This window comes from Merops nubicus, unplaced genomic scaffold (genome assembly GCF_000691845.1).
Source record: "Merops nubicus isolate BGI_N331 unplaced genomic scaffold, ASM69184v1 scaffold6804, whole genome shotgun sequence".
In the NCBI taxonomy this organism is placed as follows: Eukaryota; Metazoa; Chordata; class Aves; order Coraciiformes; family Meropidae; genus Merops; species Merops nubicus.
In genome coordinates, this window is record NW_008604782.1 from 1,379 (window position 1) to 20,991 (window position 19,613).

General features: G+C 44.6%; 1 protein-coding gene across 1 annotated transcript; it reads right to left on the minus strand.

The window, feature by feature from the left end:
- Positions 1 to 441: 441 nt before the first annotated feature.
- LOC103771801 (PH and SEC7 domain-containing protein 3-like) lies at positions 442 to 18,945 on the minus strand (the record flags this gene model as incomplete). Its single annotated transcript, XM_008939113.1, has 3 exons — positions 18,787 to 18,945; positions 9,956 to 9,999; positions 442 to 635 (listed from the first exon to the last, which is right to left on the minus strand). Coding segments are annotated over exons 1-3 (397 nt in total), but the record flags the coding sequence as incomplete, so codon positions are not given.
- Between the last annotated feature and the right edge of the window lie 668 nt (positions 18,946 to 19,613).

Here is a 19,613-nt window from a genome sequence, read left to right on the forward strand (position 1 = left end):
CTTACAAGTAGAGAAAAAGAAAAAAAAAAAGCTTTTCTTTCAGGACAGGCTCAGAGAGGAGGAGATATTTGAAACAATCTGGTGTCACATAAGGAAAAGGAGAATTACCAACTACTACGGAACAGCTACAGTAATTCACTTGAAATTGTTTTCTCTCCTGTAAACCATGAGATTCATTTTCTTTTAGCACAAAAGATTCACACTGCTTTGCTGTATCACATTACTCATTACGCTCATGCATTAGAGCTGCTGTAAATGGGACTGAACGTTGTAAATCCTGGACTAATAGTGAGAGTGTGAGAATCCAATTGCTGTGTTGTTTGTTATTGCTGCAATTTCCCCTAATGAAGCAGCACTATTTGCCTTGAGAAGCACATGGCCTCATCGTGAGTGGCACTGTACAGAGGTAACAAGCAAATGAGAAGAGTAAAATATACTCACTTTTCTTTCCATCCATATCTGCATGGATTTTCCGAGCCAGAAATCCAGTTTTATAGACAGCAGCATTAGGGTCATGAGGGATGTCCAGGAATGGGTTATTTGAGTTCCCAATTCGACTGACAGCCTTCACCTGGCTCCCATTATCCTTTTCATCTGTACTGTCTGAGTGAGACTTCTTTTTCTCTTCTTCATCCCTTAAAAAGCAGTGAAAACCAAGCATGAACAAGGGACTGACCAGTGAAGTTTCATTTCTGTAATTCTTGCATACTCCATGTCAAAACATACCTCTATTTAGAGTGAAAACTAAACATGTATCAAAACACAGTCGCATTATAGCAAAGCTTCAGTTCATCTGCTTCACCAGCACAGGACATGGGAGCCAGACTTTCAAACAAGCGCAAGTTTCCATTTTAGAGTCTCAAAATGCAGCATTTCAAGAGTGTTATGTGTCATCCAACTCCACCTATTTTTAATTCCACTTATTTGAGTACTAAAATGGGAAATATTTGCCTGCTGGGCTTTCCTGAAAAATCTCCAATTTCTTCATGAGTTCACACGTAGATGAAAAGAATTAGATTACTACGGATCACTGAGGTTTACCCCTTAACGTAGCACATGAAATACATACCTCCTTTTCTTTATTTTCCTCCACAGACTAGCAGAGAAGTAGTAATTTAAAAATAAAAACTACACTAGGTGAATTATATTATCTGTATTTTAGAAACAAAATGCTGCTCAGAATGTTACTTATTAGGGTAATGTATTCAACGCAGCTCTCAGGGATAACAACGCAAGTCATTTCAGCAAGTCACAAGCATTGCCTGACTAATAAGTGCTTTTTGGTTTGCCAAAAGCAACAAGAGTCAGATAACTTAGAAAAAAAAAAATAAAGTGTCCACCACAAAAGCAGGATGATGGTTTTCAGAGGAATCTGGGTGGGTGGTGCATCCAGAGGAACCACTGTTAGTTTCAGATTACAGGACAGTCCTGTGTCCCTTGAAGTCCCCACACATTCCCCTCCGGGTGACTGGGAAAGGTGTCTCAGGGACGATGAAGGCTGTCATTGGAAAGCCATGGCAGCAATGCTTCTCCTGAGACCAGCACATAGTTAAATAAATACATAAATTCCTGATCATTTGAGTGTAATGACAGCTAACAGGGGAGTGGACTTCAAGCTGCTACATCTTACTGAATCCAGATGATCAGCAGAGAAAGCAAGCTCAGCAGACCTTCCAATCATATCTGTATGTTCCAAGGTGTGTATGAGATGAGGATGAGCAAGGCATCTCTCAGTCCAAAAGCTCCTTCTGGGACACACTGCAACCACGCCTGCTTATGGGAATGACTATCCAAAGAAATGTCCTCTGAGAACTGCAGAGCAACCATCTGTGTTATCCTGATCTCTGCTGAAATGGCCTTCTGCTGAAAAACTTAAGTCTGAGGAGATACAGGGATACCAGACTGGTGTGACAACAAGGAAACCAAATCCAGAGACATGGAGGCTGTATTAAGTGTGGGGAGGAAGAGAAGGTTATTGGGAGTGGTCAGCGTGGATTTACCAAGGAGAAATCGGGCTTGACTAATCTGATAGCCTTCTACAGTGGCACGAATGGCTAGGTAGATGAGAGGAGAGCAGTGGATGTTGGCTACCTCAACTTCAGCAAGGCTTCTGACACTGTCTCCCACAACATCCTCCTAGGGAAGCTTAACAAATGTCAGTTAGATGAGTGGACAGTGAGGAAGTCTGAGAACTGGCTGAACTACAGAGCTCAGAGGGTTGTGATCAGTGGTGCAGTCTAGTTGGAAGCCTGTAGCTAGCGGTGTTCACTGGGGTCAATCCTGAGTCTAGTCTTGCTCAACATCTTCATCAATGACCTGGGTGAAGGGACGGAGCATACCCTCAGCAAGTTGGCTGGTGATACAAAACTGGAAGGAGTAGCTGACACACCACAAGGCTGTGCTGTCATTCAGAGAGACCTGGACAGGCTGCAGTTGGGTGGAGTGGAATCTTATGAAGTTCAACAAAGGCAAGTGTAGAGAGTCCTGCACCTGGGAAGGAATAACCTCATGCACTAGTACAGGTTAGGGGTTGACCTGATGGAAAGCAGGTCCAAGGAGAAGGACTCGGGACTCCTGGTGGACAACAAGTTAACCCTGAAACATCAATGTGTCCTTGTGGCCAAGAAAGCCAAGGGTATCCTGACATGCATTAAGAAGAGTGTGACCATCAGGTCACGGGAGGTCTTCCTCCTCCTCCTGTCCTAGAAGTGCCATGTCTGGAGTACTGTGTTCAGTTCTGGGCTTCCTATGTCAACAGAGACAAGGAACTACTGGAGAGAGTCCAGTGTGGGGTTCTGAAGATGATTAGGGGACTGAAGCATCTTTTTTGAGAAGAAGGACTGAGAGGAAAAGACTGAGAGGGGATCTTATAAATGTTTACAAATATCTAAATGACAGGTGTCAAGAGGATGGGGGTGGTCTCTTTTCAGTGGTGCCCAGCAACAGGACATGGGGCAATGGGTACAAACTGGAACATGTGAAGTTCCATCTGAACATAAGCAAAAGCTTCTTTACTGTGAGGATGACAGAGCACTAGAACAGGCTGCTCAGAAAAATTGTGGGGCCTCCTTCTCTGAAAGTTATTCAAAACCTGCCCAGATGCGATCCTATGCAACCCGCTCTAGGTGAACCTGCCTTGGCAGAGGGGATGCACTAGAGAACTGATCTCCAGAGCTCCATTCCAATCCCTACTATTCTGTGATTAGTGAATACAGCAGTGCCAGGGAATGTTCCCAGGCATTGTACTTCGATCACCTCACATTAACTTGTGCCTGGCATGGTCTCAGCCCGGCACACTCCCAATTTCCAGACACCACTGAGGAATCAACACCACCAAGGACCACCCCAACAGGCAGTATAGAGGCAAGCATCTTCTTTTGGAGGGCAAGACTTTTCAACAATATGGATATGGATGCTAGACATTGACATTCAGCCTAAGAGCCACACAAGGGTGCCAAACATTTGATTTAGTTGTACCAACATAGCCAAGGTGGTGCACAATTCCTTCATGGTGTTGTCTTGCAAGGTCTCCTAATTAAGACGAATGAAACTTTTACCCAAGGACCTGATTCCTTGCAAAGGAGAGCAATATTTTGCATCCTGTTAGCCATTGATATGCTTTCCCACTCCAGAACAGGGAGATCTGCAACAAACTTCGGTTGTTGGTCAAAGCAATTATTTCTTCATGCATGCTTTGGCTGAAGGCCTCTGCCAATTGACAAGTGTGTGACTTTCTGACTAGATGCTGGCAAGTCTGGATCATTGTGTGGCACTTACTTCTAAGATACGTATCCATTCCAGGAGCAAATTCTCTCAACAGAAGTCTGTGGTACCTCATCCAGACTAAAATCTCCCACAGGGCACAAGGACCTGGACTGATTTGTCACACAGAAGTGCCTTCTGAATTGTGGGATCTCAGCCAAGGACACAGTGGATTTCTCCTTGAGACCTACTGCAGTAAATGGTTTAGCATTTTTTTGGAATAAGCAATCTCCTTCGTAGCTATAGGAGCGAATCATCTCATACTGATCAGTTGGGTTGTGGGAATGCACCAGTGCTCTCATCCAAGAAGCCACAGGTGTTGCCATGAACAGTCCTGGGGATTCTGGACACCACTAGTGCTAGGGGCAGTACTCTCAAACTCAGCATCTCTGGGGCAGCTATTAAACAGATTCTTCAAAAGACAAATGCAGACAGGGCAGACAAGGACAAAATGGCATCTGCTGTCATGACTGCTGGTAGCACTGAACAAACCTTTAATTGGTCCTTTAATCTATCATTGAAAATGGGATAACCTTGAGACTCAGAAGCCTTAGGCACTTGTGTGAGACCTAAGTGCTCTGACAAGATGCATGAAGTCAAGATGCACAAGCCAGTGTGTAAGATGCAATGAAAGCAACCAGAGAGGCAAGGGGGACTCATTACAAAGAACTAGAAATGGATGAACAGCTGAGAAAAATGGAACTAAAAGTAGCCGCCACCTCTTTCTGATCTTGAACATAAAACACCAGTAGAAATAAAACCAGGAGACCTGGGACTCACTTTTTCAAATACTCCATGCTGCTTCAGCAGTCAAGCAGCATAGAAAGAAAGCAGAACGATCAAGATGTGTTTCAAAGCAGCAAAACAGCTGAGATATTAGCCTTTGCTTATGTGCCCTCCAAAGCTGGCTGAATAGGTAGATCCTGGATAAGCTTTATCAAGCATGTAACAATCTGAGCTTAACTGTCACCAGCCTTTGGCGTATGTGTGCAAAAAGGAGGTGCAGAAAATTCAGCTGGCCTCTGGACACAGCCACCTCAAAACTGATCTTTGAAACCCTAGTGTGTTGGGGATGCAACTGCTTCCTCATCCTCACAGATGGCTCTCACAGATGATTCCAGTCCTGCAACATCCTCAGTGTGAAAGCCTTCCATGATATAACTGTCAGAGTCAATGAGTGGTAACTCTTTGCAGCTATGTTCAGAGTAATGGATCTGAAGCAACACAGGCAAGCTCCAGTCCTTGTCAGGGTTAGATCGGCAGGCTTGGTGCCTTCCCTTAACATTTGGTACAGGAAATTGCACAATCTTGGTGCCTTTGGTGAAAAAAAACCCAAACGGATTCCAACACACCTTTCATCATGAGGAGGCACTTAAGTTTGCAGAAGTCTTAAGAGATTTTCTCTCTTTGGTGAACAGAGGGAGATCATTCCTGGCTCTGGAAGTGATTCCTCTGGTGACCACTTTCTGATGAATAAATGGGGCTGATGGCTGTACACTTTCTTGTAGGTCCCACTTTCCATCCACAGAAAGTGGGACCTAGCAGTGTCTCCGCATGGTACTGGTGACAGCAAAAGGCTACCAGCTGTACAGTTGCTTCAAGACTCAGCTTACAGCATGTAGTATGTGGAAGGTCACTCAAAACGAGGAGCTTCAGTTCCACCACCCTTCAGCTGTTTCTTAGGGAAAGGGCCCACAGACAGTGTAGCCAACAGGGCACCAGCTGCCCATTAAAACCAGCTCAGCCAAGACAGACTCTGCCTGCTCAATCCCTTTAAGGCGCAGCATGGAAACAGCAATGTTTTCTTTCCCAAATGCATGGCCACTGACAACCAGAAAGAGTTTGCTTCTTATTCTCAAACACACAGATTTGAAAAACATGCAAAAATGCAGATGTTGCCATTATGGTCAAGAAATGTATTTTTGTGTCTCTCCAAAAAGACTCCATACAGGAAAATCTCAGTTTCATCCTCTTGGAGGAAACCACCATCTGGTTCTCTCAGTAACTTCTGTATACTCTGTGGTCTGATCTGAGGCTCTGCCTTGAAAAACTCTGAGGTCACAAAGCTGGAAAGACAGACTCAATTCCTTCAGTTTTAGAAGTCTGCTTCATCTCTGCATTTGTTCAAACAGAAAACTTACTTATGGCAAAAGGATAGGTTTATCCACTTAAAGAATTGCATTTTTTAAAAATACTCAGATTTGTAACTTGTAATTATATGACTCTGTGGAACTGACAGCATCTGTATCAGGAAACTGACTTGAGATACCAGAGAAGTTTTGTCACCTTTCTCCGGTGGAGGAGGGAATAAAGGAGAGCCAGGTGACTACCGCCTGACCCCTCTCTAAAACCAATCATGAAGTTTCAAACAGGAAACATCCTAGAACTTGGGAGACAAACAGTTAATTGTAACAGGGAGAGATGTCTTGGTTTGACCTAGAAAAAGGTGAGCTTCAGCACAGACATATTTATAACCACCCCACTCTTAGTGCCATGCTTTTGCACAAGAAACACAGAAAGGACCTGTTAGTGGCCCTTTCCCACTATCACTGTCTCAAAGACCTATTCTGGTTTGTCTGGAAGATGACGACTTCTCTGTGCAGTCCACAAAAACAAACCAGAATATACTATGTCCATGTTTAAACTTCTCTGGAAAGAAAATTTTATCGTCGACTAGTCAAAACCAAAGTGATTCTCCTGAAAACTTCAGTCACGCTGAGAGAAAGCTTTCAGGATATAACTGACTCAAATGCAGCCATTTGGTTTTTGCTATTTTGTAATCAGTGCTTTGAGACTTCATATGTTAATTCAAGATCACCTTTCAGCCTATTTTAAGATAACAATTTTATTATTCCTGTCACCTTCAACAGGAAGTAGGCATAATATTACAAGCAATGGAGAACAATAATGTTCACCACCACATTTCCCCACAGACATCATGAAAATAAATTATATTTGGCTCTGGCACTTTTGAAATCAAATTAATGTGTTTTTCTTCTCATCTCAAAGCTGATGATGATTGGTGCAAAGGATGAGAAATATCTACAAAACTTGGGTCAGAATATTTAATGCACATAACATGGGCAACAGAACTGAAGGGATGTTAAGAGGTCAGCTAATCTATCTCTCTACCTCTAAGGCTGGATCTGCTCTTCCTAGCCCATTCTGGACAGAATAACCAGTTCACAAAAACCTCCAGTGGAGGCACTGTTTATTTTACACTCTGTGGCATATGATTCGCTCTTAACCTTCTGGAGAACTTGAAACTACTGCAGAACAAGAACTGTAACGAAATTCTTTCTTCTAGAGCTGTGGTCATTCTTCCCTGTTCATAAAAGATAGATGAATACTCCTACTGAAAGTCCCTGGAGCACATCTGCTGATTAAGGTGCCACTTCTCTTGACTACAATATTTGAGTCAACGGTAGCCTTTTCTTACTGTGGGCTTTGGATCAGACTCCAATTGTACTGGACCTGGACAGCAAACCATTTACGATGATGACACATCTAGCTCACAACTAGTAAGATAAGGATCATGTAGCAGACTTTCCCCATCTCATCACCATAGTTTTAGTTGGAAGATCAAGTCCAACCATTAACCCAGCACTGCCAGGTCACCACTAAACCATGAACCATGTCCCTCAGCACCGCATCCACACATATTTTAAATAACTCCAGAGATGATGACTCAACCAGTTCCCTAGGCAGCCTTTTCCAGGCCTTGAAAACCTTTTCAGTGGAGAAACTTTTGCAAATGTTCAATCTAAACCTCCTTGGCACAACCTGAGGCCATTTCCTCTTGCCCTATTGCTTGTTTGTCTCCCTGATCTTCAACTTTGTTCCAACAGCAATCCTTCACCACATACTTCTCTGCTGCACCCCTGTATGTCAGGGAGCAGAATTTTGCTCTTTTTTTTGTGTTTTTAGCAGGTCACACAGTAGCAGCTGAGCAGAAAAGCTGTCCTTCTCAGCAGGATGTGGTTAGCTTTGTGAAAAGGACTCTTCCCTGAAACTTCCCTGGAAATCAGCAACACAGCAAACAACTGAAACAACTCTCTTGCTAAGACATGGTAACCCCTGCTCAAGTACCTTTCATTCAGATTTTATGCATCACTGTCACCTTCCCCTGCCTATGTACTTATTGCCAGTCATTAATTCACCAAATAATGTACTGCCAGAGCAGCTCTAAGTTGTTGCTTAGCTCCTAAGAGAGAGTCTTGGATCCTCAAAGCAATTCTGCTTGGAGGAAAGGGATCATGAAGGAGCTTATGCTGGGTTTTGCAGCCCTACTTCCACCTTTGCCTTACCTCCCACTTCTTCCTCTGCCAACTGCACCAGGGAAGCAAAGGAATATTCTTTGGAAAGGAGTGAGGGTCTTCCTCAGTCACATCACAGCAAAACCGACCATGTCCCCTTCCTATTCACTCTTCTCTGCAGATCATGACAACAGAGCAAGAGAGTGATGTGCCTCCCCCCTCTAGCTCAGGCAGTCCTTGGGGTGATTACAACAACCGCACATCTCTGTAAAAGCAAGGAGAGACATCTTCACACTCCCTCTTCCAGCCAGCACTCTTAGCCCCAAACGTAAAGGGACAACCTCTTTGACTATGCCCAGAATGAGCTTTGTTTCTCAGCATGGAAAGTAACTGGCACAGCACTCCTAGCAATCTGCCCGATTTTCAGATCAGAATGGACAACTGGCTCCTTTGAGCATCCTGCTGGGAGAAGGTGGCTTTACACCCACATCCCAAAACCTTATTTAAGGAGGGTTCTGATTTCTCCCTCTTCCAGCCTGCTTGCAATTCTTCCCCAAACAATTCTTTAGCAAGGGACATGGAGTGGACTATGCAAATGCCAAAGCAGTTACTACCTATGCAGGAGTAAGCCATCTCATATATCGCTTTAACTGAAGCTCACGGGAGCAAAGCCAGGCATGAGCCAGTTCCCACCTGGAGGCTGCCCAAGTGTATTAGACACAATATAGTCTCTTGGCAAGAGCTGGAGGAAAATTCCAACATCAAGAAGGCCACATAATTGATCCTGCTGGGTCTAAAGCACCTGCGAGAGACTGTCTTGCAAACAGCTCTGGTGGTTTGACTTGTTAACGTGCAAAAAGTGTATTCCACACCAAAGACGTGGTCTTGGAAAACGTGTCCCACCATGGTTCTTCTGGGGCTCACTAGAGGTGGAGCTTCTTGGTGACTCCCCTCAGCAGCATACTTTCCTCACGACTCCAACATTATCTACCACACTTCTGAAGGGAAGCTGCAATCCCAGTTAGGATCGGCAGCCCTTGTGAAGTTGCCTACCTTGACAAGAAATTCATTTGCAGATCATGAACTTAAGACCAAGGAAGATCAGAAGCCACTGCACCCACAAGACTTATGGCAGGACATCTAGCACAAAATGTGCAGGAACCTGCATCACAGACAGGTGAGGTTTCACATATGTAAATCCATGCAGGTAAACACCTTGTACAGCCAAAGGAGATGAAAGTCATCTTTCTTCTATTTTACACCGAAATCTGCTGTTCTGCAAGCGGCAAAATCTAATCTTCTACTCTATGCTGGCATACCTAGACCACATGAAACCTAAGCACAGAGAAATGTCAGTTTGACACAATCAGGAATTTAAGCTCTTTCTTGTCTGCAATATTTCCACAGTTAACCAGTGTTAGCTTGTCAAAAGCAGCTAAGGACAAGGGCATATCAGGCTTTGTCCAATTTATCATCTTTCAGGTTAGGTTGTTGTCAAGTTATCCACAGTTAACGAGGAGACAAACCAAAACAATAAACCAACAGCAGGAAACTGAATCCAAGACGTGCATTTCTATTCAGTGGTACTGACACAATGTACCAAAAGACAAAGGAGAAGTCAGCTTCTGTTTTATTTATGCAGTCACAGAACAACAGAGGATTTAATTTCTCTCATTTCAGGCTGAAGTTTCCTATTAAATGAAACATCCTCTTTCCTTACAAACACAGTTGGCTCCTATCATTAACAACTCCCCTTGCTGGAGAAACAGATGAGGCAGTATTGCCAGGTCATTTATTAACAGAAAAGCAAACTCATTATGTACACTGGCTATCTTCTGCAGACTTTGGAGCCCACTCAGTTGATGACATAGAATGCATAAACAAATTACTACACAGGTGCTATTTTTAAACTCCTAATTTTTACACAGTATACTTACACTGCCCATTCCAGCTTCTCATTCTTGATTGAATTGTAGAGGGCCTGCAAAGGGAGAGAAAAGAAATGGAATTATTCATTGACCCCTGCAACACATACATTAATATGTTGAGGAAAATTACCTAACTAATATTATCAAGTCAGCTATCTCTCCTCAAGGAAGTACCATATCTGCTCATGGTAATGCAGTAGTGTTGAGTAGAAATCTTATCTAAGGAAAAAATAACAGAATGTAGGGTTTGAGGTTGGAGTCATTTTCTCAAGCAGGTCTTTGGATATTGTGGGTTTTTTTTTTTGGTTGGTTGTTTTTCTGTTTGTTTGAGTTTTTTGTTTTTGTTTTATTTAAAAATAACCTTATGAAGTTTGCAAGAATCCACAAGACTACAGCACTGAAATTCAATGTCCAATTTAATTCCTCATAGTCATTGACTTTTTTTGTCACCAGCTTCAAGAGGAGCAAGATTTCACCATATGAAAAACTATGCCAGAATAGCTATCCAAAGCCCTGAGCCTCACAAACACCCGAATGCTTTTCCACTCACACACTCAAACATAAACACATTTCTAAGTGTAAAACAGAAAATGAACGATAAGCAGCTTTTGTGCTGGAAGATCAATGTCTTGGAGTGATGCCTGCTAACATCACTACTCCTTCAATTCACAGGAAAGATGCCAGTAGGTTTGACACCAAATGTCACAATTCTGCTGTTGATAACAGCCTGCAAACAAAAGAATCTGGAGGCTGACTTAAGCCTGAGTGGATACCAGACAGTTGGGATGGATTTCTTGTAAAGAGCAGGTACACCACTTGGGCAACTATGTCTGATTTCAGCCCCCCAGCAGCTGATGCATACAATGGATGTCTGCTATCACTACAGGCTAATGGAGTTCTTCAAATAGGCCACTTGACTCAAGCAAAGTATTTTGGTATGGAATGTCCCTGATTCTCACACTTACAATCCACATTTGTAATTTACCTTATATACATAGCTAGATTTACTCCCTTTAGCACATAACTCCTACACAGCCTCAAAAATATGTTAACGTGTAGAAGAACTGTTGATGCACATGATTACCAAAAAGTAGCACATCAAGTATGAACAAGCCTGAAAATCACATACTATAATAGCTATGACACTCTCAACAGAAACATTGGCCTTTAAATAGCCTTAACTCTGACCCAAAACAAAAATAATTTAGAAAACTGAAGAGCTGAAAGTAGTCTTGTGGATATGCCACAGCTGAACTTGAAATGAGAATCCCATCAGCATATCCCACTGCTCATCCTGTGGCTCATCCACTGGCTCCTTTCTGAATCCTGTGGTGCCCATCTGAATATCCTTAATATTCACCTCTGTGAATATCTGGCTTGACTGAAACATACACAAGCAGGTCAAACACACTAGTGCAACTTGCCTCAGGCTGATGCTACACATGCAGCAACTATTAGTCATAGTGTACCACAGAAGTAGGTTTCTCAGAGCAACAGAACAGACATGACCACCAGGAGGAATAATCCCACATCCTACTTACAATGAGCTAGCAGAGACAGGTCCCCACAGCTACCAGAGCTTTGCTGCACTACTCACGGCAATATGGTGAAATATTTCCAAATGTGGAGTTTGGGGAAAGAGAAAGGTGAAGGAAAGGGCGTTGCTGGCAGTTTGTAGCCACTTTGCTTAATTTTCAGGTGAGGGCTATCAAGAGGTTTTAGGACCACCATGCAGTAAGAAAACGAAAGAAAGAGCTAACATTTCTCCCACCATGCAGCCCACAGTCCAGCAGAATGAGAATTCCCTTTTTTTGCACAAGCCAATGTTGATGCTGGTTCTCTGGGGTCACCCAGTATTTCCTATTAGAAGTCATTACGTTTCTAATAATTTGGCCAAAGCTGCCCTCTTTTTCTTTGACTTGTCTTTTTCTTCCTACTACCATTAAAACTATTTTCTTACATCTTGAGCCAGGAAACTACTGCAAATATAAGACAGCATTTTTTCCCCAGTTTCCTTCCCATTTTTTCAGAAGCAGCATTTTTTAACCCAGCTCACTGGATGGGCTTTTGAAAGATAACAAAAACCTGGCCTGGGATATCAGAAATGCTTTTTGCTGCTCTCTGGCCCAAATGCCTACCAGACTGGGTCACAACCTCTGAAAATTAACATCTGCCCTGTACAGTACTGCTTTCTGTGGGATTTTGCTGTGAAGGAAGTCTCTTGGGATCACTACATGAAAGAGCAGGACACACAAAAGCAGCACTCCAGATTGGGGCAGGAACAACAAATGCCCCAGGTTTTTGCCTTGTGGAAAGTAACATGTGTTTGTCCCCATCTTTACTAATGAGCCAGACTCCATCCTCCTTCTTTAGGGAGTAACAGACACCAACCCAGTCATAGGGCACACATCTGACAAAGGACATGGTATCCCCCATAAAGGATCAAATACAGCCTTTCAGAAAGTCTCTGGTATTTACAAAACTTAAAGAAAATCCTATCCACAGCCTGTGCAGCTGTACACAGGTTATGTTCACTGTGTCTACGGAGCATGCTCAGTGAGACCTCAGTAAGCAGACCTCTCAAGGGATGGAGATACATGAGTTCTCATGCCTGCCCCCTGACCTGCCTCTCTGGCAGAAACTGCTGCCAGGTTGCATACTCACTACCAGACTCACCAGCCCTTTAGAGCTGCTTTACCTTCCTTCTCCAAAGCAGTTTATGTTTTAACATTTTCCTGATGTCTGCTGGGCCCTCACATGATCTAGAGAGGAAAAATTTCATCCTCTCACGTTTTGCAACCAGTAGCAGTCAGGTACAGCCTAGCACCTGCCCTATCATTTATTCCATGGTTGTTTCCCAAGGCCCCGATTCGGACAACAGATCTTTTCAGCAGACATTTCTCCAGAGTATGATTTAACCAAACAAACTTGGAGACAAGGACTTAAATGCTTCACTAAACTGCAGCGAAGCTGATCAGAGATTATGGCAGGGACATGACTTTTACCATACTTAACTACCTGCAAGGACAGGTTTTATTAACTCATGTTTTCTGCCTGGGAAATGAAAAGGAAAAAAAAAACTCTGATTTAAAGCACTCTTACAGTTGAACAACAACCTCCTTGTCTGATAAGCACTTGGCAAACCTGCTATCTAAGCCAGAAAACTGGAGGCTGGACCATAGTAGTGAATGTCAGAACGCACACTGCATGGGTCTCATCTTCCAAGTTGGACTGACAGCCATCAGCTGAAAAGAGGAGAGACTTTCTATCTCTTTTGGCACCCAAGGTTACTGTAGGCAGGTTCCAAACCCGCAGCTACTTAGGACTCAGCTGCGTTTGGACTTCCCTGCTTCAGCTCTTGACCTCTACTACCCAGACTGCAAAAATTTTCTTGATACAACTTTGCCCTTTCTGAGAATTGCCAATCTCTGGGTCCACCACAGTGCTCGTGGTGCTCAGAGCTGGGCTGTGAGGCCCACCCAGTGCTGCTCCAAGCTCCCTGGAGAAACACACACAGTTTTGAAGGGAGAATAGAAGAACTTAACTGCTGTAATAGTAGGCAACGTCCTAGACACCTTCCTTATTTTATCTCTGGTGCTGTCTCCTAGAGCTCAGATTTGAGCCTTAGCACACTGCAGCATTAAAAAAAAAAAAAAAAAAAGGATTTGTTACAGACTTGTGTTTCTAGATCTTCATAAACTAGGCAAGAAACTTAGACCTTCTTTCTTAAGTGGAAGCCTGTAACTGCAAGAATCTGCTGAATGCTAGCCCCATTTTCCCTTTGGTAAGCAGGTAGGTCAACTAAAATTCCAGATTTTCACAAGCTCTCACCACCTGGTACTTTTATTCCAATTGGAAAGAGAAGCAAAACTATGCAGGGAATGCTTCTAAAAACTGTTTATTTTACAAAGCTGCCAAGAAAAAAAGGTCACTCACCATCCTCACCTCCCTCAAAACCTTGTCACATGCACAAACCATTTGATCCATTTAAATTGGCACCTGCCAACTGCTCAACTACGCTGTGAGTCAGCCTCTGAATGCAGAAGCAGTGGAGAAAAGAAAGGCACAACCAGGTGTGCACACAGGGACAAAGAAGTAATTAATTACCTAGATATTCATCTTGGTAAATCATCTAGGTAACAAGCAGACACACGATCCCCAAAGACTGGCCATCAGGATGCAAGGTGTTCAAGAGGTCCTGGGCACTGTGTGAGCCCTTCTCTCCAACGGCAACACAGGGCTGGTTTCTGAGGCAAACTACTGACTTTCTGTACACAGTAGCCGATCCAGAAAAGCCTGTCAAGAGGGAAAGGAAAACACCGCAGGTATTTTTTACACCTGCTCCACGCACAAATCATAAGGAGCCAGAAATGCCTGCTGTGAGCCAGTAAACAGGCAAACTCAAATCTGAGTCCAGAGAGCCAGCAGAGGTGACCCAGACTGTCTTCTCCAGATTTTGTTTCTCAGGCTTTCCGCTCACACCTTCTTTCAGCCTGATTTCTGGAACCACTGCTAGAAGAATGATCATCGGACCACTACAGGAGATATGCTGGGTAGCTTTTGCAGCCCCCAGGACAAGGGATGCACTTGTGCTCTCTGACCCATACGCCTGCCACCTTCTCCTGCAGCCACTGTCAGAAAAAGCCCTGCCTGGGACTTTTTTCTTCATCTCCAGCTGCCTGAGTGGATCCCAGGCAGTAAGGAAGCCCCAGTCACGCCTCTGGGCAAAAGTATGTCCAGCCTTTGCGGCCAGAAGTGCTGAGTCAGAAGCTCAGCATCTCCCCCCCGCAGCTTCGCACTGGTCCGACGGCTCTGCCCCAGGACCACAGCAGTTAGCCAGGAGCAGTCCTGGCTCCCACCATACACGGTGTGTTGGAGCGAGGAAAAACACCAGAAGCAGCAGAACCCTACAAATATAGAACAGGTTACTGAGGCAACAGATACCAGATACCGCAGGTGCCTGCGTGCAGCCATGGTAGGTGTTAACGTGCCTGTCCTTTGCACCAGGGTGTGTCTCTGCGCCACTGCCTTCTGCCAGGACTGGACAGGGTGCAAGACGCTACTATATACCACTCTGGTTTTGCTCTTCAGGTGCTTACTTGAAGGCTGACCCTCCTCAACAACTGTTGCTTGTGTACAGATACACACTACTTCACCACCTCCTATTTGCCACCCTCCCTCAAAACCCAGATCTTGCCATCATCTTCTGTCCTCATACACGGATCTGTAACACCTGGTGAGGTGAGGATAAGGGCTCAATATGTGCCTGTAGCTTCTTGCCGTGCTCAAACCCCACATGCCCTTAATGTCTCACACATTTTCACCCTTCTGATGAGGATGCGGCAAGGATGCCAGGGTATTACCCCAAGAAGCCTGTGGGTAAGTGCATGGCACAGCACGTCTGCTGATATCGCTCTCAATTTCGAATTCCACTGGTTTGTACAACAAACGTTCTTCTAACAAGCCAGCATACATTATTCATAAAACAGCACAGAGCTGTTCAGCGGCATATGGAACCGATGAACGTTGTTTTTTGGTGTGGGTGGAGATAGGGTTGATAGGAATGTTTTAGGGGGAAGGAAAGGAGATCATTTCACCCAGGGAATTTCAAGTGCGTCACCAACTGGAGGAGAACATTTCTAAGAGAAACTCCTCTGTTGAAAATCTGGTTTGTATGGAGAAGAGGGGGAGGGGGAGAAAGAAAAAAGGAAGGAAAGACTGTGAGAGATATATCATCATAAAACAGAAAAGGATGGTTAGCTGAGGCTCCCGAGAGCTAAGAAATTAATGCCACACAACAAATGCATCCTCTTGGGATGGGGAGAGCGCTAAAAAAGATTTGTTCTATACTTGCTGGAGTGTTTCATCGGTGTTACTGGCAAAGGCGGCATACTGAATTATTATGGGTGAGCAGAGAGAAAGCTAGAGAAGTGTTTCTTGATAGTGGAGCACCTACACAAGCTAGTTCAGAGATTGTTTTATTTGCCCTGTGCGTTTGCAGGCAGGACAGGCACAAGCACTTTGCAATTCAGTCCGTGGCTGCGGGAAAGCAGAGTCTGTCGGAAAGAAAGACTGCTGAGCATGCTGGGTTTCACAGATGATCCTAAGATCCTCTGACTCACCTTGCATGCAGCCGGGGCTTGAGACTACTCTCCAGAGAACCATGGTACACCCATTCACAGTATCACTTCTGCAGGTTCTCCTGCTGGCCCAAGGCTGTGATACCTGCCTGTAATACACACCAGGGATGCATCACCCAGTGGAGCCTGTATACATGCAGGTGTATGTGTGTATACAGATGAGCACAGAGAAGCTACCTGATATTTTTCAAGGAGATCATTTGTCCTTCAGCTACCTAGCTTCTTTTGACACCGGCAGCAGGCAGATCTCATATGCAAGCACCATGCTAGTGCTCTGTTCATACTGGCTGGAGCAAGAGGATATATAATACTCCCTAGCTCAGCAAAATAGGCTGAGTCACATAAGCGTGAAGTATCAGAGGAGTATGTTTCTGAGGCACAAATGGGTTAAATCTGTCTCCTTCCCTAAGTCAGCTAAGCAGTCTCAGAAGCAGGTCTTGAGCATTGTAATTACTTTGCATGGAAAGCAGATAATACACAAGGCAGTTCAGATACAAAGGGGGAAACACACCCACAGACATACAGGAGAGGACAAGTCTACAGATCAAGCCCTGCTTGAAACTGAGGGTGTATGCATGGCACCACCATCCAGAGAGCCCAGCCCAGCACTGAAGACATGTCGTGAGAGGCGATGTACAAGCACGAACGCACACACAGACTTACACTGATAAAAAGACCTCCTCTGCCATGCTACACATTGGCAATGAACTTGCAGGTCTCTTCCACCACCACAACAGTAGAGAGGAGCTAAAGCTCAAATATAAATCAGTTCTCCAAATCAGTGACATCTTAGCAAAATAGATGGCCAGATAAAGAACAGAAGGGGAAACAGGCATATGGGAAGAACACTGCTGCCCAAAATCACTAGACCGATCAGTGGCAGAGACACTTGTCATATTGTTAGCTTGGCAGGCATCACTGATAGGCATGCAGGGATCTTCTCAACTGTCCGTAACACAGCTCTTACAGGTCTTGGGTGCTCCACAGATATATATGAAATAAGGAAACAGCATTATAAACAAAAACAAAGCTGCTGTGTGCTTCCCAGCTTACTGATCTAGGCAGGCGAAGGAGTGCGTATCTCTCCCTCAACAGCCTACAGCACTCAGGAAGCATAATTGTGAATCCCATGGAGGGATGAACACAGAGCAATCATTACTGCACTAGCTAACTGTGTCAGACACCATCTCTGGGATAAAGTCTCTGCCCTGAAGACATTACACCGTGCATACACAGTGAACACTAAGATCAAAGGAAGATACAGATATGAAGTGATCTGTCCAATCTGAAAAGACTCGAGTTTCAGTCATACGCAGAGACTTTTCATACAGAAATCCTCCCACTGAATACTGCGCAATTATTGCCATGCCTAAGGTGAAAGTGGTCACAAGAGTAGAGTCCCAGAACACCTGCTAGATGCAGCCTTCACTTTGGCATTTGCTGGAGTAGCAGATACTGCATCAGCAACAGCCTGAGAATGATTGTCATGCTATTTTTCTCTGCTACAACCTTGGCAGTACACTATTTCTTAGTTACGGTCAGTAAGGCCCTCAAAAAGGAGGTTCCTGAAATCGAACTGAATAAAATACTTGATGGATTTCTATTTGCATTCCTCTGTGATTAAAGATCTGCAGCTGAGGCTCTGACATACCACACAACTCGCAAGCCGGTAGAGAGTGATCTGCTAGGAACTTCTGTGCAGCACTGGGATCTTTTCAGCATAACAGAGGAGGTTTCTCTGAGGACAGATAGGAGACTTAGCGAAGGGACAGTGCAGGAAGACCCATGCATGTGCCTGCTTGTTTGCAGGCACACGGACACAAGACATGGTTAAATGCCTTTGGCTGATGCTCTGAAATATTTCAGCCTCATTCAACACACCTTTACAAATGATTGTATCACCTAATCCCGAGGCAGAATCAATTTGCAGCAGGCATGAATTCAGAGGCATATTCAGTCACTGCATAAAGTTCATCCAGCCCACGGAGACACGGAGCACCTTTGGGAGTGAGACAGCTATTAAAGCTCTTGCCAGTGATTTCCGAGTCGCTCTTGGTTACTGAGCAGGAGCAAGGGACACGAAAAGAAGAGATGCTGCATGGAGTGAGGATTGTTTGCGTAGGAACCGAACTGGGCTGGGTGAGGGGATGCTGCACACAGCCGCCGTAGCAGCTGGGCACAGCCTGTGCTACCGACCGCTACAAGGCACTAATGTATTCCTACAAACGGACAAGTGATGCCTTCCTAATAAATACCTGACACCAAGATTTAATTGTGCATGCAACAGAAGCAGTAGTTTTACCTAGCACCCACACCTACTAAACCACAGAGCTGTAAAGAAGGAGCAAAACCTATTTTTCTGTGGAAATCCTTCCCCGTTGAACAGATAATCTCAAGGACATGACTCGCCAGCTCAGGCACCTTTCCCAAAAGCAGAGCTCCTATTAGCATTCTCAGTAGCAAGTTTTCACTGTTTACTATTGCACCAAGCTCAGTGGCAGGGCGTTCCTCTAAGACCCAGTCACTATCTCACACCAGACGTTCTTCACCTTCACGTCTCTCCTCACACCAGCAGAATTTTTTTCCAACCTGACAGCAATTCCGTAATCACTGCAGATCATACTCACAGAGTATAACCTTTTCAACACCGCCACCTGCACTCCTGGCCAAGAGAAACATTACGAACATTTTGTTATTTACCTTGCTTTCTTTAGTAGAAAACTCAGAGGAGTTGGAGATTTTCATAGATTTTGATCGATGGGACTGTCGCCAGAGAGATTCTTCTCGGGAGTATTTCACCGAACCTGTGGCTCTCACCCGGACTTTGCTCGTGCTCTGAACACTGTTAACTCCGATCATTTCCAAAAGTGAGCGTTTGGGATGGGGAAGAAGAAAGCTAACGGCACTTCCCAATCCCCTGCAGAGGAACTGGAAAAGGTCACGTCTGGAGAGCCCGGGCTCAAGCAATCGGTGTTTGCTTAAAGCCCACTAGGCTGTTTTCTCCAGCATCTTCAGGCACGCTGTTTGGAGCCAGCCTGATTGTTCCAGGCATCGCTCACGTCACTGAACAGGGGGAAAAAAAGAGAGAGGAAAAAAAAGAAAAAAAAAAAACACACCTCTCAGCAAGGCAGTGGCTGATAGAAACTCCACCCCTGCTCCACTCCCCTTTCCAGCATCGACTCCCCCCTTCACACACACACCAACAGCGAGAGGGAGAGAGGTGGAGAGAAAGATGCTAGAACAAATGCCAGCAGATCAAGCAAAAGATTAATTTTCAGTTCGCATGGCCACACTTCCCTGCCTACAACAGCCTGCCATGCTCATTACTGCCTGCGATAACAAAGAACACTGTAAAAGGAGTATTCAATCACCTACCAGCGACAGGCTTATGGATCTGACAAATACTGATGGATTCCCAAATCACTGCAGGAACGAGTGAAAGCCCAGAGCACCCTAACAGAGTTCTGGCAAGCCCCAGGGAGATGCCCCAGCAAACTTCTGTGACTCCCAAGTGTTTGCCCTCATTA